This window comes from Oryzias melastigma, linkage group LG1, assembly GCF_002922805.2.
Source record: "Oryzias melastigma strain HK-1 linkage group LG1, ASM292280v2, whole genome shotgun sequence".
In the NCBI taxonomy this organism is placed as follows: Eukaryota; Metazoa; Chordata; class Actinopteri; order Beloniformes; family Adrianichthyidae; genus Oryzias; species Oryzias melastigma.
In genome coordinates this window covers 8,030,695-8,051,027 of record NC_050512.1, presented here as the reverse complement: position 1 = coordinate 8,051,027, position 20,333 = coordinate 8,030,695, and the positions used below count along the sequence as shown (strand labels likewise).

Below are 20,333 nucleotides of genomic sequence, written 5' to 3'. Positions count from 1 at the left end.
TATTCCAGTTGTGTTGTTCCATACTTTATACTGTTTTGCTTTTGTTATAAAGCACTTTGTGTTATACTTTTATATGAAAAGTGCTATATAAATAAAGATTGATTTGATTTGATTTGATTCCAGATGTTGATTTTGATGTGATAATATCTTGCTTCCTTGAGTTTTTTTTATGCACTGTTTTTGTAATGTTTTTGATCATTTGAACCATCCTGTTGTCTCCTTCTTGCATTCATTTTTGATCTGTCTTTTCTAGAGTAAAATACACACTTGGATGAACCCAACAAGTTTTTCCAGCACAATGCTTTATCACGAGCAGCTGATTGTGACACATCATGAGGGACTCCAAACCAAAACAAAAACAGGCTGCAGGTTGAAACCTATCAAACGAGACTACACTTCGATTTAACAAGTATTTCAATGAACTTCTTGTGCTACTACTACTACTACTTTCAACTACTAACTTTCAACTAAGTCTTTTTGAATATATGAAAGGAAACACCATTTTCATTTAGAAAAATTTGTTGTTCAGATTGAAAACAAGTCTGGCATAACAATGCTTTTATGATAGGGTAATAAAATTGACCAATCACAGAACAGAATCATGTGATAAAGAGACTAACAGAATTGTCCAATCAGAGGTTGTAGTGACTTTCAGTGTCCCAAATGTCAAAACTATCAACTGCAAACTGATCACTTCAAATAAACTGTAGAGACCAGAAAGTATGGAAAAACTCATAAAAAAACCTGAGTCAGGAAAAAAGAAGAAACCTTAGGGATTCCCACATGAAGGAGAGATCCTATCCCAGGACGGACAGGCGATACTAGAACTGTTAAAGAAAGATTAGCTTCTACAACTACGTATCTAGAAGACTTCATTCAGATAGAGCTGAGGGAGGAGTGATGAAGTGCAGTCCACGACTAGGAGCAGGAGGACAGACGAACCACCAGGAATCACTCTCACTCAGAGATGCGAGATGGTGTCGGGGGCGTGGTCCACGGTCAAGAATGGGAGCGTGGGCGATCCACCGGGGATCTGAAATCTCTCCCACTTACCAGAGGAGATTGGGAAAAAAGAACAACATGTGAATGACACTGCACCAAACAAAAGCATGGAGAACTAAATACAATAAATGATAAAGAGGGATGATGATTTAAGTGACTTTGAAAGTGGCATAGTTGTTGGTGCCAAATTGGCTGGTCTGAGTATTTGTGCTGATCTACTGGGATTTTCACCCACAATCATCTCTAGGGTTTACAGAGAATGGTCAGAAAAAGAGAAAATATCCAGTGAGCAGCAGTTATGTGGTCAGAGATGCCTTGTTGATGTCAGAAGTAAGAGGAGAATAGTGAGACTGGTTCCAGCTAATAGAAAGACAACAGTATCTCAAATAACCACTGGCTACAACCGAGGTCTGCAGAAGAACATCTCTGAACGTACAACACGACCAACCTTGAGGCAGGTGGGCTACAGCAGCAGAAGATCACACCAGGTTTCTCTCTTGTCAGCTAAAAACAAGAAACTGAAGTTGTGTCCAAATTACCCCCATAATCACTATATATATGCGTTTGACATAATCTAGTGCTGTCTGAATCTACTAATTCCAAAATCGAGTGCAATCGAAATTTCCCAGAAGTCTTTGCGAAAAACTTGTGCCCATCACTAAGTCAGCGAATATAGAACACAATGCATTGAGGTCGAAAAATTTCAAACAAAAAAACGTGTTTAAATGCAATATTTGAATAAAACATCCCCATTGTCACCATTAGAACACCGTGGATTCTTAACTAATGTTGTGAAATATTTGTATTTATTCGATTTTCCCTTTGTGAAATCGGTGACGAAAGAAAAGTAGTGAGCATTGTGTCCGAATTACCTTTAAAGTCCAGCACACAATATAGTCCCACACTATATAGCTTTTTAGTAGTTAGAGGTTGGGGGGAATTCGGACATAACCTGAGGCTACAATTCATGCAGAATCACCAAAACTGGACAGTAGAACATTGGAAAAACCTTGTCTGGTCTGATAAGTTTCCATTTCTGCTGGTAGATTCCAATGGTACACTTAGAATTTGTTGTCAACATGAAAGAATGGATCCATCCTGCCTTGTATCAACGGTTCAGGCTGCGGGTGTGATGGTATGGGGGATATTTTCTTGGCACACTCTGGCCTCCTTAGTACCAATTGATCATGGTTCCAACGCCACAGCCTGAGTATTGTTGCTGACCATGTCCATCCCTTTATGACCACATGTACCATCTTCTGATGCTACTTGCAGCAGGATAAGGTGCCATGTCATACAGCTGGAATAATCTCAGACTGGTTTCTTAAACATCAAAATGAGTTCACCGAACTCATTTTACCTCCACAGTCACCAGATCTCAACCCAATAGATCACCTTTAGGAAGTGGTGGAATGGGAGATTTGGATCAAGGATGTGCAGCAAAAAAATTCCTGTCTCACAGCATGTACAAAAAGTAAAGCAATGAAAAGACAAGCTGCTGGTCGTCACATTAAAATGACTCAATGACTTGCGGTCTACACCACACATACATGTGCCATGAAAACAAACCGCTCAGTGGAAGTGAGGCTTAACTGAGAGGAAACCCTTGCCAGAATTAAGTGGTCCATCCTGTACTACTACTCCCATACCCAACCGCTCCGTGGAAACAAGGCTTATGAGACCAAGGATTAAGGCACTTCTGAAGGCAAAAAAGGGTCCAACCCGATACTAGCAAGGTTAACCTGAAAAAGTGGCTGGTGAGTGTAGTATTTCTCCCACCAAAAATCAAATTTTCAGTCTATTTTAATATTCATATTTTCCTGTTGACATAAAAAAGATGGGGGAAAAAAAACAAAAAACATAACAAATGTCCAGAAATCAAAATGAATTGTTAAAAAAAACAAAACAAAAAAAAAAAACAAAAGAAGAAACGTCATCATCCAATCAGCGATTTCCAATAGTGCCTTTTCTGGTGTTTTGTTGTTATTTGTTTTTAACATTTTGATTTTATTTCTGGTAATTAGTTTTGCTTTACAAAACGTACAATAAAGAATTAACTGCAAGTGTTGACTTGTGGATTTCAAAGTATTGGTAGGAGGGAGAGGGGGATAAAGCAATAATGTCCATTTTTGTGTGGCAAAGCACCTTCCTGCACAAATGGGGAGCTTCATTTTCAGCTAGAACAGTTTTACCTAGTAACACTCATGCAATTACTGACAAAAATAAAAACTGATACCAAATAGAACTTATTCATAATAATTTGACTGGATTAAGAAGAATTTTGTTTGAATGAAAAGCATGACGTCTTGCTGCAAATGTGTTTTAGGTTCAAGAAACAGAATTTTTTATCATGGTGCTCTATATTTTCCACCGTAGACCACTGAAATCTGGAGTGACATTGCAAAACTGTTTTTCAGCCACGGTAACCAATGGATTAGGTGTATGTGTGTGTAAGTGGGGGTTGGTGTTGTGTTGTGCATGCACACACACGTCAGAGGTACTCTGACAGGATGTCTACGCATGCATGTCTGCATATACTTGTACAGGGAAAAGTGCTGAGTTCATGCTGACAGAGCACTAACAATCTGACAATGAGTCTCACATAGTCTGAATTTCTTGGAGCAAAACGTTTAAGAAGACATTTTTTAATGTACTTTATTTTTGTTGTCTCTGTTCAAAATCATTCTAGTTTTGTCTGCTTGTATCAAGGGTGGCTGTCCACCAGGATTTTTTTTTAACTAATAACATTAAATGTAAGTTTTAAGTATTTAAAAAATAATTTTTAAAAAAGAAAGAACTGATTTATAAAGTTGTTGCTCTTTGGTCGCGCATGCGCAGTCTTTTACTAGAATTTCTACATCTTCAGACAAAATCCCTTCCGGGGGCGGAGCCTGTGTCTTAAAGAGACACGGACATCGGGGTCGCCTGGAAGATCCGGCAGTTTTTCGTGTTTCTTTAAAGACCGACTGACCGTGGATCGAATGAGGTTTGTTCTCTGCCCCCCTCCCTCCCTCGTCCGACCTTCAGACCACCCCTACCCCATGGAAGCGAGCTCCCAGTGCTCGGTGACGATTGGCTCCGGCGATTTCCTGCTTCGAATCGTGCCCTGCCGCAGCCGGCGCGTGCCAGTGGAGCCGGTGGAGCTCGGTTTCCCTGTCTGCCCTCCCTTCCCTCTTAGGGTTGTTAGAGCCGAGCATCATGACGGAGAAGCGGGTCTCCCGCTGGTACTTCGGCGGGCTGGCGTCCTGTGGAGCCGCGTGCTGCACTCATCCTCTGGACCTGCTCAAGGTGAGACCCGGATCCTCCTCGCGGCTGGAGCCTGCGCCGCGCGCCGTCGTGTCAGTCCACGCTGCAGCTGCAGGCCGTGGGAAAAGACGCGGGGCTGATTCAGCCATGTGAAATCAGCGACACTGAAATGCATGATAACGGGAACACTCATTTGTTTCGTCTGTGGAGCTACAAGACAGATTATATCATGAATGTGATCATCTGACTAATAATACAAAATAATAACATACAATTGACATTGGAAAATCTTCACTGTTAAATTCATTATAGAAATAACATGAGTACTCAAATGACTGGATCAGGAATTCTTCATTGTACTACATAGTAATTTATAGAGTACTACCACTATAGTTTTTGAGTACTGTAATCCATTATTTGAATGTCTTAAGATGAGTAACATCGACATCAGTAGCAGACTAACTTTAAAATTACAAGTGTATACTTGTATAGTGCTTTAGTCACTCTCCCATTCACACGCTGTTTGCTAAATACTAGTGCCAACCTATAACCATCAGAAGAAATGTGGGGTTCAGTGTCTAGCCCAGGGGTCAGCAAACTTTAACAGTAAAAGAGCCATTTAGTCTCATTTTCTACTGATCAAAATCTAGAAGGAGCCGTATCTTTATCTTTTACCTTTACTAGAAGACACATTAGCAAAAAAATCAATCTCGTTACTTAATTATTAGCTGAAATTCAAATTTGCATTACATATTGGCGCAGAGTCCGTATGAAAAAAGTCGTTTTTTTCTGTGGTAGAATCAGCTGATTCTCTTCGATTACACCTTCACTTCACTGCTATGCAGAGCTACATATCAGTTCGAGGGTGCGTCTCTCTGCTCCAGAATCCGCTGGAATTACATTAATTGCTTCAACTGTTGAAGAGTTACCATAACCCAAAAGAATGTAAACACTGGAGCTAAATCTCCAGTGTTAAAGCTAATTGATTTTTTCCAGAAGGTATGTCAGTGAGCTGAACTTCAGTCTCAGTTTTAGAACAGAAAAAAAGCCCTCTGTTGTACTTTGAAAACCAGAAGCTTCTCCGACACAAAGATTTTTTATACTTCCAGTGACAGTAGTGCCGCTTTTCAGGTTTTGTTTTAGTTCATAAATTTAAAATCCAACATTATTCTGTATTTCAGAGCAAAAAATACATCGTCCGCAGATAATATTTTACTACAATCCACTATATTTATAGAGATCACGAATCTGCGCTCTTGAACGGTGTGAATATTCATACTTGAATTTTCAGGAGAAAATCACGAGTGTCCGAGCACTCGGATACTAGTTTCAGCCATACACTTCGACACATTGGACACTAGGGCGGGAACTGAACCTCTGATCTACCTATCAGAGGTTGCCCGCTATACCTCTGCACCACAGTGACCAGCTTAGTGGCCTTAAGTTCTAGAGCAGGCATAGCAACTCCAGGCCTCGAGGACCAGTGTCTGCATGATTTCCAGATATCCAATCCCTACTCATGACTGATTACCTGGTTCAGTTGTGTCCAGCCAATTGGAACATGGCAGAGGAGGGTTTGTTAGAAAACATGCAGGAATGCAGTCCTCGAGGCCTGGAGTTGCCTATCCCGGTGCTAGAGTCTCCGCCTTGAGACTGGAAGGTTGTAAGTTCAAATCCATCGGTCAGTCATAAAAAAAAGGGGGGGTTGGCCTTCCTTAAGGTGTTGGATCAGGGGGTTGAACCCCATATTAAAAAATGCCTTTGTGCTTTTTTTTTAAATGTTATTGGTAATAACAGATAAATTCTGTTAAAGATACAAGAAAAAAGTGTCAGTACAAAAAAATGACCTATACAAGTCAAATAGCCAAGTAGTTTTCTATTCGTACTTGATTTTACATTTTTACTTAATTTCCATATTGTTTTAAGAACAAAAACATTATGTGTTTCTGCTGCCTTTTCTGACATAGAGCCCCTGCACCCCTGAAATTCAGTGCATGTCCTGGTTGTCAAACATTTTGTACATTTTGTTTAAAAAACGTTTTTTTATTGTGTCTCTATTTTGAAAAAGTGACAAATTTTTAACAGGTTATCTACTAGGGGTGTGCCAAAATATTAATATTGCGATATATCACGATATTTTGTCCTGGGATTGATTCTCGATGGGTTCTCACCAAGTATCAATCTTTTATTTCATTTGAAAAGGATGTAAAATTGTGTACTCCTTTGGTCAGATGTTCCTTCAGAAGTAGACAGGGGGCAAGGCTGGTTGTTGCGGGCACCTATGTGTCTGTCTGTTCTGATTATTTTATTATCAGACACACGGTTGCTTCATACCTGACATGTTTCAACGGGGACCTTCTGTCTTCATCAGAGCCACCAGGTGGTGGAGTGTGACATGTATAAAACAGCTGATTGTTGCTAAGGGGGGAGTCACCTGTCAAAGTCTGACAGGTGGCTGGGACCCAACTAAGACCCTTTGTAGACAGCATTGGCTCAGTAACCTACAATCTTTCTAAATTCATCGCCAGTATACTGAAACCCCTCCAAGGAAATACAGATTACATTGTGAAAATGCAAAACAATTGGCAAACGAACTTAAAAATATAAAGATTGAAACAAATTAAACATTCATTTTACACAACGTAATATAACTATTTACTAAGACTCAAGTAAAAACCACACTACAAATAGTTCATGAACAGCTGACAGCAGACAATTCCCTGAAAAAACGCACAAAGCTCACAGCAGAGGACATTTCACGACTACTCCATCTGATCCCCACTTCCACTTACTTTCCATTCCGTAACACAATTTACAGGCAAAAGGAAGGCTTTGCTATGGAGGACCCATTGTCAGCCATCATGTGCAATATTTTATGGAAAATCTAGAGAGAAGGGCAATAACATCCTCACCAGAGCATTGCAGACCAACCCTCTGGAAACACTACGTGGAGGACATCTTGGAAACAGTAAAAAATGGACAGACACAGGAGATCATGGATTACCTCAATACTATGGATGACACATGAAGACGAAAAAGACAATTCAATCAACTTTTTGGATATAAACATCACTCATGCAACAAACAACAAAATAAAGATAAAAATATACAGAAAACCTACACACACAGACCAATATTTGTTACGGACATCAGAACACCCCACGGCACATAAAATATCGGTAATAAGAACCTTATATGACTGTGCACAACTGGTAACAGATGAGGAGGACAAAACGGAAGAGGAAAAACGCATACAAAACATCTTGATCAGGTGTCATTACCCACGCTGGGCAATAAAAAAGGTACAAAGACCGGTGGAGCAGAGAAGATATAAGGAACCACATCAGCACCCCGGTAAAATCGTACAAAAAACTCACAACTCCTGGTACACCCTAAAGACAAGATCGAGCAAAACAACAAGTGCAATGTCATCTACAAAAATACCATGTCATTCATGCAACAAAACATATATTGGAGAAACGGGACGAAAATTTATCACAAGAAAAACGGAACACTGGAAGGAATGCGAAAGGAAACAGAAAAAAGACTGACAAGAATGGCACAACAACAGGCATCGCAGGAAAACATGAAATCTGCAATAACAGACCACTGTAAACAAGAAAACCACATCATGGACTGGGAAAAGGCAAAAGTCATCCGCACTAAAGAAAACAGACATCAAAGATGGATCATGGAGGCAGTGGAGATTAGAAAGTGAGCCCAGACCGCCATGAACAGAAATGAGGGGGCCTTTCTGCCCTCCCATACTTGGAGCAACATCCTCCAGCAGCGGACTGGACAGCAGGGGGCGGAGTCACCTGTCAGACTTTGACAGGTGACTCCGCCTCTGCAACAATCAGCTGTTTTATACATGTCACACTCCACCACCTGGTGACAACTCTGATGAAGACGGAAGCTCTCCGCCGAAACATGTCAGGTATGAAACAACCGTGTGTCTGATAACAAAATAATTAGAACAGTTATGAATAATACAGACACTATGAACTTTATCGCATTAACCAATGTATCTGGTACTTGAATTATTTAGTTTTTGTTCTGTTGCTTACAACAATTTTGCACTAAGTATTGGCAATGTTCATGTTTACTATTGTTAACACTGAATCTTACAGATAATTCCAATTCAATTGGGGTCAATTCTTGTCAAAGACATAGTATTACTGATTTCAGCAATGTTGTACAAATGTGTCTACTATTTATTGCACAAAATAAGACACAATTTTTTTTATTATGATTGTATTCAAGCTAAAAAATAAATGGAAATATACTTCCCTAAAAAAATATATATTCTTCTACATTATATATTGTGAGTTGTTAGAGATTTTTTTTAACCAATTATTTTAGTATTGTGATATTATCAATATTGTGAGCCATGTATTGCATCATACCGTGTATTGCATCTACCATGTTTTGCACTAATTGTTTTGAGAAACTTCTTAGCATTAGTGCAACCTTTAATACTGTTGTGAGAATTGCACCAAAACGACTGAGAAAAACTGTAGAGTTGATCAGGTTGAACACTCTCCTTATCTATAAGCCTTGCTCCCCTTCCATCTGGTCTCTTGAACACACAAAATTGCCACCTTTTTAATTCCCATCATATTAGTCAACTCTAGTTCTCGCATCAAACTCCCTTCAATAATGCTCTTCCAAGTCCTTAACTCCTGTCTTTCCCTTTATCTCTCTGCTTATGGACATGCCTTCCTCCTTCTTCCATCAACAGTGGTCCAGTCTTTACCGGCACTCTGTAGGTCACCAGCACTGGTGGGCGATATGAAAGTTCTGTTTGCAATTCACATGGTTTATTTTTTTTACATCAGATTCCCTTCCTGACGTTACTCTCTGCATTTAGTCAGGACTAGAGACCGACACTACCTAAACGTAAAATGCTTAGTTTGAAGTTAAAGGGTTGAAAGATCAGACGGGCATCAGTAGACATTCCTCATTTTTTAGGAGAATTAGGACTGGACTCTGTTTCCCCAGGTTCACCTGCAGACGCAGCAGGAGGTGAAGAAGAGGATGATGGGGATGGCCATTCATGTGGTGAAGAACGATGGTGTGCTGGCTCTTTACAGTGGCCTCTCGGCCTCCCTCTGCAGGCAGGTGTGTGTCAGTGCCTTTATACGTTCAATGTTTCTGTAAGGAGAGCGCTGGACTGATATCCATTCTGTGCCACATTTGGTGGTGGGGGTCGGGACAGGTAGGAGATAATGGAGAAATGTCATTACTCTGTGCTCACGCTGCATCTGTTCCAGCTCTGGTGCAGACGCCAGAGTCTTTCATAACTTGAAAAGTGCGAGAGGCACTCACACTGCATCCAGTCCGGTCTGACTTCTCCAGCTCTTCAGTTTTTTGCCGTCAGCTGGAGCCGACTCTGAGCAATTTTTTGTGTAGTTGGGGCTATTAACGACCTTAAACTGGAAATTATGCAATCGAATGTAAAGTGCATCCAGTACATGTTCCAAAATAAAACCTATTTTCTGCTGTATTCGCTGTTGTAAACATTATGACAGTGTGACAACCAACCCCAGTCTACCCTACCTGTCACACAATACGTGTAACACAGTCAAATATGTACCCTTTAACCCTGTATAAGACAAAAGTATTAAAAAAAGGTTTCATGCATACCAACTATATGAAGAAGAGTCACGCAGAAAAAGAAGTGTTGTAAATATAATCCAAAATTACAGCCAAATATGAAGTTTTGATTGCTGCTACTTCCTTTATAAATAGTGGGTTATCACTAAGAATATTGATTACAATTTCCAGACATGATTTGATTTGATTCTCAAAAGCCTGGATCGATTGGATCCCGATTTTTTTCAATTCTTTAATTCAATTCAATTTTCAGTTTACACATTTAGACACATTTGTTTAGAAATACATTAATAATCTACTGTGTTTTGAAGATATTTATATTAATCTGATACAGTTCACATATTCACATACTGTAAAATGTATTGGTGAAATAAAGAGATTAACAGCATACAGAGTTACTTGGATTCTTAAAAGGAGAAGATCTAACAAAAATGTTCAGATCATTAACATTATAAACATTGTTCTGCTTCTCCTGGAGGGCGTTTCAGTTTGGCCACTAGGTGGCGATCACATTATAGGATTACACCTTATTCCAGAAGAAGCAGAAAGTATGTGCAAAAAACTGTGTTCTAGACCACAAATAGTTACTTTAAAAATATTTCCTTAAAAGAGTTTAGAAAATTCACACCAATGAGTTTATAAAGATGCTCATTTGTATGTTTAGGTCAACTGAGTGTTAGCATTAGCCGTCCTACGGGAAATCCCATTAAGCATTAGCATCAAGCTAGGGGACTTTAGCTTTATGTGCTAAATCGATTTATATTTTTATGAATTGATTATTGATCTGTTAAACTTAAATCGATTTAATTAGATTAATCAACTTTATCAACCCAGCCCTAGTTATCACATGAACCTAAGTGAGTTTGGAGGTCTGCGAGGTCGGCAGCAGAGCCTGCAGGAGGCAGCAGGACCGCAGCCTTCCCTAGCCGACGTGAGTCATCTGTCGTAGCTAGACCGCTCCGGTGCTGGACCGTATGCAGTGTGAGCCTGGGGTTAGAGTTCATGTTGGTTCAGCCTTACTAATTACGATCGATTAAAAACTCTCTGGAATAAAATTAGAAAATGAAAGACTTTTGGGTTGTTTTTTTTTTTTTTAAAGAGAAGGTCTTTTAACAGAAGGTGGTGGGGGAGGTATTCGATGGCTCTCCCTTTCATGACATTGAACTAACTCCTCCTTCCAGATGTCCTACTCGCTCACCCGGTTCGCCATCTATGAGTCTGTGAGGGACCTGATGGGTGCAAAGAGCCAAGGGCCCATGCCCTTCTACCAGAAGGTCCTGCTGGGAGCTTTCGGAGGTGAACGCTCTTCCCTTTTCTTTGTGCACCAGTGAGTGAACGAATGCAGGAGCGTTCCACTGAAAGGGTTTTGTTCCCGCAGGGTTCACGGGGGGGTTCATTGGCACCCCAGCAGACATGGTCAATGTGAGGTAACGTGCACTGACGTCGCTTCTTGTCTCCTGTGTTTTTTTATTATTTTTTTTTAATCTTCCATTCTGATTCATGTTTGCTCCTAGAATGCAGAATGACATGAAACTCCCACTGGAGCACAGGAGGAAGTAAGTATTACCATTGCAAAATTCTGCTTATCATTCTTCCAGATCTAAACTGATTTGTTCTTGCAGCTACAAGCATGCTCTGGATGGCCTCTACAGGGTCTTCAGGGAGGGTGAGGATGACCCCTCCCCAGGTTTCCAGCTTTGCTTTGTGTGACCACATCTGAGATGTAATCTGTGAACTTTCCTCCAGAGGGCATCAGAAAGCTATTCTCTGGGGCCTCCATGGCCTCCAGCAGGGGGGCTATGGTGACTGTGGGACAGGCAAGTATCTCTGTGTGTTTGCTCTTTAAACAGCAGACGGACTTTCATCAGAAAACAATGTAAACGGGGAGTAGACTCATCTGTCAGGTGTTCTGTTTCACAGTACAGCAATGTGGTCGGTTTGGAGCAGACAGGATGTGGCTGTGTCAGAGTCGCCCTCTGCTGTAGGAAAATCCACTGAACTATAGAGTGAAGTCAAACTGATGCAGATTTTACTCGTTTTTCTCAGTGCAATAAATGAAGCAAACACTGTTGCACAGAAACGGTACATGATCGGCTGAAAGCAGAATCATCTTATGAAAAATGATCCTGCTTCAAAATAACAGTAAAATCCTTAAATATTGTGTTTAACATACTTTTGTGTATGTCCTCACATAATTTACTTTACAGACATTTTAATTATTTACATTTTTACTTGTTTGTTAATTTTAAAATAAACATTAAAAACATGTTCTTTAAATTGTATTAATTAGTGATTCATAAAAAGTTTAAATCAAGTTAACACTTTAATCAGTTAAATGTTTTACTGTAAATTATTGTTTCAGACATTTAATACTTTTAATACATTTAAAACGGCATTTGCTCATTATTTTAATAACGCAAGTAATTCCTAAAGACATGATTATCGGTATCAAAACAATAAAACAACATCTTCAGTGTTGTTTAGTCAGTCAGTCAGACTTGATGGCGATTATAATAACTAGAATGTGTTTGTAACTTGCTACACTCTAGAAGTGTTAGCAACGTTAGAAGCGTTTGCAATATTTGAACCATTAGCAACATTGGTAGCGTTGGCTACGTTAGAAGCATTAGCAACGTTAGCAGCGTTGGCTACGTTAGGAGTGTTTGCCACATTAGAAGTGATAGCCGCATTAGAAATAATAGCCGCAATAAAAGGGTTAACCACGTTAGAAGCGTTAGCCGTGATAGAAGCACTAGCTGCTTTAGAAGGGTTAGTCGCGTTTCAAGCATTAGCCGTGTTAGGAATGATTTTTGTGATAGAAGGGTTAGTCACATTAGAAGCATGATGGTTTTACAGCGTAGGAAGCGTTAGCCGCAATAATAGCTATAGTCATGTTAGAAGCGATAGCCGCGATAGAAGGGTTAGCTGCGTTAGCCGCGTTAAAAGCATTAGCCACATTAGAAGCGTCAGCCGCATTATAAGTGTTAGCTGCATTAGAAGCGTTAGTCTGGTTAGAAGCATTAACTTAGTTAAAAGCATTAGCTACGTTAGAAGCAGTAGCCACAATAGAAGCGTCACCTTAGTTAGAAGCATCTGAAGCGTTAGCCGTGTTAGAAGCTTTAGCCGCACCAGAAGCTTTAGCTGCTTTAGAAGTGTTCGCCGCCTTATAAGCTTTGGTCGTGTCATTAGCGTTAGATGGGTTAGTCGGGTTAGAAGTGTTAGCCGCATTAGAAGCGTTAGCCATGTCAGCTTATTTACAATACCTTTTAACTCACAACCTTATCTTTAGCATGTAAAAAAAAAAGCTGATATAGCTAAAAAAAAAAGATTTTGTGACTACGTTAACTCCCATGCTTGTTAGTAACACAAATAAAGACACAGTCTGACACTGCTACACATTAGGTGTGCTACTGTTCACAAGAACACCCAACCTTTTTGTAACTCATTTAAAAAAATAAAAAAACAGTCGGACATTTTGACAGAGCAGAGTACCTCTCAAGACACATCAACTCTAGGTTTTGTAAAGTGTTTCTTTAAAAAAAATGGAGGCTTTTAAGTTTGCAGAAAATATGGTACTCTGCTTCAATTTAAAACAACAGTTTATGAGGATCTTTTGAAAAAAAGCTGATGGGTTACATTAATCCTGAATAACCAAAACAACATTTTTTATTCATTAGATTTTATTCAAACTCACTGAATGGGCCAGTTCAAGGACAATTGATTTAGAGTTCCGTCCCTGAATCTGGTCCTGTGTTTTGGTTCTGGTCTGTGTTTAGATAAGTAAGTCAAATCTTGGCTGCTCTGGTAAAATTTGGTCAATCTGATCAAATCAGGTCAAACCCTCAACTGGCAACCCAGCTACCTCTGATTTTACTGAACATGCTCCAGCTTTTGGATACGCTGTTCCTAAAAGTTGCAGCTATTAATACACTCTGGTCCTCACAGCTGGCGTGTTACGACCAGGCCAAGCAGCTGGTGTTGGGAACAGGAATGATGGGAGACAACATCCTGACACACTTCTTGTCCAGCTTCATTGCTGTGAGTTGGAACTTTCTTTGCCGTTATGAGAGATTCAAGCCTGCAGAACTTCAGATGGACACTTCTTCTCTGCAGGGCGGCTGTGCCACCTTCCTGTGTCAACCCCTGGATGTGCTGAAGACGAGGCTGATGAACTCCAAAGGGGAGTACACTGTAAGGAGTACAGGAGGAGACCTTTGTGACTGGGACGGTGGTTCTTGGGCTGAGATCTGGTCTCACACTACATCTCTTTGCAGGGCGTTCTACACTGCCTTAAGGAGACGGCCAGGCTTGGTCCTCTGGCCTTCTACAAGGTAGAACCAGGAACGAGTGAAAATAGTGAATGGATGGATGGACGAGTGAATGAATGAATGTAGGAATGGATAGATGACAGGACAGAAGAACGGGGATAGAAGAGTAGATGGATGGATGGATGGATGGATGGATGGATGGATAGGTAGCAAGATGGGAAAAGGGATGGAAAAATGGATGAATGGGTCGCAGAATTCCAAAATTGATTGATAGATTGGATGGGTAACAGGCAAGATGACAAAACGGATGGATTGATCAGCAGCAAGACGGGAAGATGGATGGATGGATGGATGAACTTTACACAGATTGAGCAAAAGTTCTGTCAGATGTATTTAAAGTTGGATGGGAAAATAGTGAATGGATGGATGTAGGAATGGATAGATGACAGGACAGAATGACAGGGGATAGAAGAGTAGTGGGATGAATGGATGGATGGATGTGTAGCAGGATGCCAAAATGGGTGGGTGGTTGGATGGATGGATGGATGAATGGATGATGGCAGGATGGATAGATGGCTGACAGGACAGAAGAACAGGGATAGAAGAGTAGTGGGAGGATGGATGGATGTGTAGCAGGATGCCAAAATGGATGGATGGATGGATGGATGAATGAATGGATGATGGATGGATAGATGGATGACGGGACAGAAGAACAGGGATTAAGAGTTGTGGGACGGATGGTTAGAATCATGGATGGATGGATGGATGAACTTTACAGAGATTGAGCCAAAGTTCTGTCAGGTGTCTTTAAAGCTGGACCTCAGCAGCTGATGTGCTGCTTTATCTCCTTTCAGGGTCTGGTTCCCGCTGGGATCCGCTTGATTCCTCACACCGTTCTCACCTTCGTTTTCCTTGAGCAACTCAAGAAATACTTTGGCATTCTCGTCGTCTCCTGAGCAACGCTGATGCAGCCGTTTAAAGAACATACGGGAGAAGGAAAGAGGGCATTGATCTTCATCTTCTACCTCGATTCCTGAGGAGTCCCTCCCGTCCGGCTGCAGTCACAACAGAAAAATGGAATCTTTAAAACTCTACTGTGACCTTTTGCAGCACTTTAAACTTAGACGAGTACGGGAGCTTCATTGTTTCAGGTTCATGCTGCAGTCCTTCTCCTTTTTTAACAACCACTTCCTTTCTGACCAAACCTGTCCTCATGTTTCCACACCTGTTTTGTTCTGAACTGGAACTGAACTAGTCCTCAACCTGCAGCTTCTTCTGTCATTCCAGTGTGACGAGTCTACAGGAGAACAGGACCAAACTCCTGTCCTGGTTTCTTGGTTCTTCTGCAGAAACAGTTCCAGATAAACGTCCTGATCATGCAGAGCTGGTCTCTGGGTGCAGTCTGACCTCGGACTCTGCAGATCTGCATTATTTTCCAGCATCTGCTTCAGTCTTCCTGCTCTGTTCATGCTGCCTTACTGTGTACATCACTAATCTCTAATCCACCAATCACCAGAGTCTCTCCCAAATAGAATTTAAAAATGATGAACTCTAAGCTAGCGTTAAACGATCGTTTGATACTGTGAGGTATTATGAATGTTTGTAATAACTGTATTTTAGAGAAACTGGAGATTAAAGTTGAGTAATCTTTGTAATAAACTACTAATTGAACAAGTTTGTTTGTTCTACTTTGATGTGAATGACATATTGACATACTTTATTGTCTTGAGTATGAAGACACCAGAGCTTGAGCTCCTCCTGAAGGTGAGCTGATGGAAACATGCATGCAACATTCTGCAACACCTCCTCCTTCCCTCTCAGGACAGCTGTGTGAACGAGCATGATGGTGTTGGTAAAAAAAAAAGGGAAAAAAAAAAGGGGCATTGAGTTTTAGAAAAAACTCAAGATTTTTTTCAAACTGTAATTTTTGTCGGATTGTTACTATAATCTGATGATTATATGTGATGAAATTTTTAGTTTTATTGCTCTGCATCTAATGATCTTTTAACAAACATTTTTACAAAACTTTGATAATTTTTAGAATTAAATTCATCTGTAATCTGATAGATAAACTCAGATTTATAACTGTGTTAATCTTCATGTAAATAAACTTGTGTTGCTTCACTAAATCAGGCTAAGTTTATCTTATCACATTTTTGTCTGTGTAATTTAACTCATTATGTCATTCTGACAATCTTTATTTAAACTGATTGTGATAACAATGATTATAATATAATTATCTGATAAAAAAATAATCTAGGAAGTAAACAGCAGTTTATTATGGAAGTGGTATTGATAAGTAACTGATTAATATAAAAAGACATGTTCTTGAACACTAATGTTGACTGTAAAACACTTAAGAAGTGAGTTATTAATCTCTGAAAGTCCATCGGCCCTGAAGAACCGAGTTCTGTGTCAACACTACTCTGTTCATATTACCTGATAAAAAAACTGATGCTGCATTTCATAAATGGATGTTGACTTCTTTCTCTCGAGATTTTCCTCTTTTTCCAGACATTTTTGGTCATTCAGATGTTAAACACCTCCTGATTATCTTTTCAGTTATTTTAAAAGCAGTCAATTAACTATTAAAAACATGTTATTTTCTAGAACATTGTTTCTGTACAACGGCAGGAGTTCATTCAAAATTTTCCCAAGTTATGAGTGGGACCATTGGTGTGGAGCAACCCCGCCCCCACTTCCCCACCCCGTTGCTGAAAGTTCTCTATTTACGCTCTCTCCCTCCAGGACACACTCCTAACCAAACATTTCCGATGCAACAACAACGGCGAGCAATATTAGAGATATCCAGGGATAGTGTTTATAACGAGATTCCAGCTCGGATGAGGAAAACAAAGACGTAGGCAAGGCAAGTTTATTTGTATAGCACAATTCATATTGAGAGATAATTCTGTCTTTTACATAAAACATTTTTAAAAGAAACCAGAGAAATAGTAAAGGTGTGATCATTAAAAGAAAGCAAAAAAAAGACTGAATTTAAAACAAGTATAGATAAATAGTGCAGATGTAAACTTTTAAATATATATTAAATGCAGCTGCGAACGCTTGGGTCTTTAACCTGGATTTAAAAAGAGTTTCCGCTGTTCTAAGGTTTGCTGTTCCAGATCTGTGGAGCATAGAAGCTGAATGCAGCTTCTCCATGTTTAGTTCTGACTCTAGGAACTGATAAAAGACCGGATCCTGATGACCGGAGAGGTCTGGCTGGTACATACTGGGTCAGGAGGTCAGTCATGTATTTTGGTGCTAAACCATTCAAAGCTTTATAAACCAGTAACAGAACTTTAAAGTCTATCCTCTGACAGACAGGTAACCAGTGTAAAGACCTCAGAACTGGACTGATGTGGTCTACTTTCTTGGTCCTTGTGAGAACCCGAGCAGCAGAGTTCTGAATAAGCTGCAGTTTCCTGATGGATTTTTTTGGTAGTCCTGTAAAAACACTGTTACAGTAATCAAGTCGACTAAAGATGAAAGCATGCACTAGTTTCTCCAGGTCCTGCTTAGACATCAGATCTTTAATCCTTGAGATATTTTTGAGATGATAATAGGCTGATTTAGTGACTGCCTTAATGTGTTTATCAAAATTTAAGTCTGTGTCTATCACTACACCCAAGTTTCTGGCCTGGTTGGTAGTTTTTAGTTGAATAGATTGAAGCTCTGTAGTGACGTCTAACCTTTTTTCTTTAGCCCCAAAGACAATAACCTCAGTTTTGTTTTTGTTTAATTGAAGTAAGTTGTGACACATCCAGTCATTAATGTCCTCAATGCATTTACCAAGAGCCTGTACAGGGCCTCGGTCTCCTGGTGTCAGTCTAATATATATCTGTGTGTCATCTGCATAGCTATGGTAACTAATGTTGTTGTTCTTTATAACCTGGGCCAGTGGGAGCATGTAGATGTTAAATAGAAGTGGTCCCAGGATGGAGCCTTGGGGCACTCCACATGTAATTTCTGTTGGCTCAGATGTAAAGTCAAAAATTGACACAAAATATTTCCTATTTCCCAAACTGAACCAGTTTAGTACTGGTCCAGCGAGACCCACTTGGTTTTCCAGTCGTCTGAGTAGTACGTACCTAAATTTAATCACCCAGCGTGTTTTCTGCAACACCAATACAATCTTTTTCAAACAGCATTTACAATGACTTGTATTAAGAAATATTCAGAAATGCTATTTTAAGAGCTGTCTTTTCATATACGTTCTCCTTCTTTAAAAAAAATCACCACAAGGATATTTTAAAATGTTAAAAAACACCAAAAAAACAACATTTTCATCACACTTGGTCTTTAAGAACTTTTGTTGGGGCATTTTAAGGAGTTCAGCCTCCCTTTACCCAAAACAAATGGGCACTGAGAAGAAGAGAGAAAATGTTTTTTTTTATAATATAATAATAATAATGTTACCATTTGTACAAAATATTGACTAGCTACATTTGAATATATGCTACCTTTCTTAAAGTTTTAAAATAAATAAACTGAAAGTGAATATGATTCTAAATTTGTGCACCCCTTGAAGGCATGCTGGCCTTGGACTCCAAGAGGACCTGGTGGCAGAAAAGATGGATGAAAATTATTAGCTGGAAACCGAAATTGCCAAACATCATTAGACAACGCAAGATTTTAGTGCTGGAACCACTTTTGTTACAACTTTTTTAGTGTTCAGGATTAGCTTGAAATGTGTCAAAAGAGGGAAAACATCAAACTCTTCTTTACTTTAATTGATAACCACTATTTTTAATGTACTGAGTGTGACTGGTTTGTACTAAACAAATCTTCCAAGTAATTACACAGTATTTTTCTTTTACTTTCAGTTTAATGTATTAATTGATATCTGAAATGGGTTTATATAACTGTTTTGTAATTTTATCATGTATTCAATCATATTTGAATGCTTACAACAATCAAATCAAATCAATCAGGATGATCTTGTTTATCTTCATTGTTTTTCATGGTTCTTTATAAATTATGACTATAATGTTAAACGTTTTCAGAACCAAAAGTGAGTCCAAGATTTCAGTGGGTGGAGAACAGGTCCGACCAGAAGATGAGGACCACGCGTCAGATCTGAATCTCGTGATCAGAAATCACCTAAAGTGATGAAGAGAACTGCATGTGGGGGGGTCGAGGAAGTTGTGTCATAACTGAGATGAATCAGGAAGTGCCTTCTCATTGCTGTGCTGACTCTGCAGCTGCCACCTGCTACCTGCTTTGGTTTGGGTTATGATGTTCTGCTGATCCCCACCCAAACACCTGTGCTCCTGACCGACACATGGTAGCAGTCAGAGTCCGGCAGGATGGGCTCCAGACTGAAGTAGGTGGAAAGTTTTGTCTTTTTCTCTCTGCCTGTCAGCTTTGTAGTTGTGGTTTTTATGACTTCCTCTCGCAGTTGCACAGGAAGTTTTCTGCAGCAGCACTGGCGTTGGCGTGAACATTATAATACACGCATTTTATTAACTATAACTTTTAACAAACTTTAATGTTTTATTCACGTATCACTGTATTTGGTAGCATATTTTATGAGTGTCACAAGCCTTATCTCCATACATGTGACTTGTACTTTTTCATCAGACAAAACCCGGAGCGAAGCTTCATCTGGTTCTTTGAGGCTTTATGTCCTGTGACCAGAGACGCAGGTGAGCGCTTTGTGTCTTTGTTCCGGGCAGCTCAGTTAAGTGACTTTCTCCAGGTTCTTGTCAGGTTTGACTCCATTATAATGATTTGAATTACGAGATATCGAGGTCATGCTTTACTAAGAGCATAAAGCATCTTCAAGTCAACCAATCCAATTCTGCAGTTACGTTATGTTACTAATGCTCACAAAAAATAACAAAAAAAGCAACTACTGATACCAGGTTTTGACGACTGTTTGGATGGATGTAGCTCAGTGAGTCACGCAGCTGCCAGTTGGTTGTTCAGGGTCAAAATCTGTCTTTAGGAAAGACATCAGATCCACTATTGTAAGAAACATGTTTTTCATTTATATGGAGGACCAGACGAGACGAATTGAAATAAATGCATCTGCTATTAAATTATTAAACAAATGTGTTAAATAAATAGGAGCAGGACTTTTAAGGCTGATCACCTCTGTCTGGTCTCTGGGTGTCAAAGAGGACCACGCATTAAAAAAACCTTCAAAAAGACTTCAATAAATTCATGCGTTTCATGAGATCAGCAGACCTGCTTTCA

At 39.7% G+C, this 20,333-nt stretch overlaps 1 protein-coding gene and 1 long non-coding RNA gene across 3 annotated transcripts; both read left to right on the top strand.

The window, feature by feature from the left end:
- Window positions 1-3,878: 3,878 nt before the first annotated feature.
- On the top strand, window positions 3,879-15,807 carry slc25a10 (solute carrier family 25 member 10). Of its 2 annotated transcripts, XM_024259855.2 has the most exons (11): window positions 3,884-4,290; window positions 9,250-9,369; window positions 11,046-11,160; window positions 11,243-11,291; window positions 11,379-11,420; window positions 11,487-11,530; window positions 11,611-11,681; window positions 13,810-13,902; window positions 13,978-14,055; window positions 14,139-14,195; window positions 14,987-15,494. In XM_024259855.2, exons 1-11 carry the CDS (start codon window positions 4,201-4,203, stop codon window positions 15,086-15,088), a joined length of 861 nt encoding a protein of 286 aa, XP_024115623.1. In that variant the 5' UTR covers window positions 3,884-4,200; the 3' UTR covers window positions 15,089-15,494. The 2 variants fall into 2 exon arrangements, with proteins under 2 accessions (XP_024115622.1, XP_024115623.1); XM_024259854.2 differs by having other exon boundaries at window positions 3,879-4,290; window positions 13,810-14,055; window positions 14,987-15,807.
- Window positions 15,808-18,123: 2,316 nt separating this feature from the next.
- Window positions 18,124-19,982, top strand: LOC118599364. The gene is made up of 2 exons (XR_004948682.1): window positions 18,124-19,458; window positions 19,716-19,982. It is a non-coding gene; the product is annotated as an uncharacterized LOC118599364 (long non-coding RNA).
- Window positions 19,983-20,333: the final 351 nt, after the last annotated feature.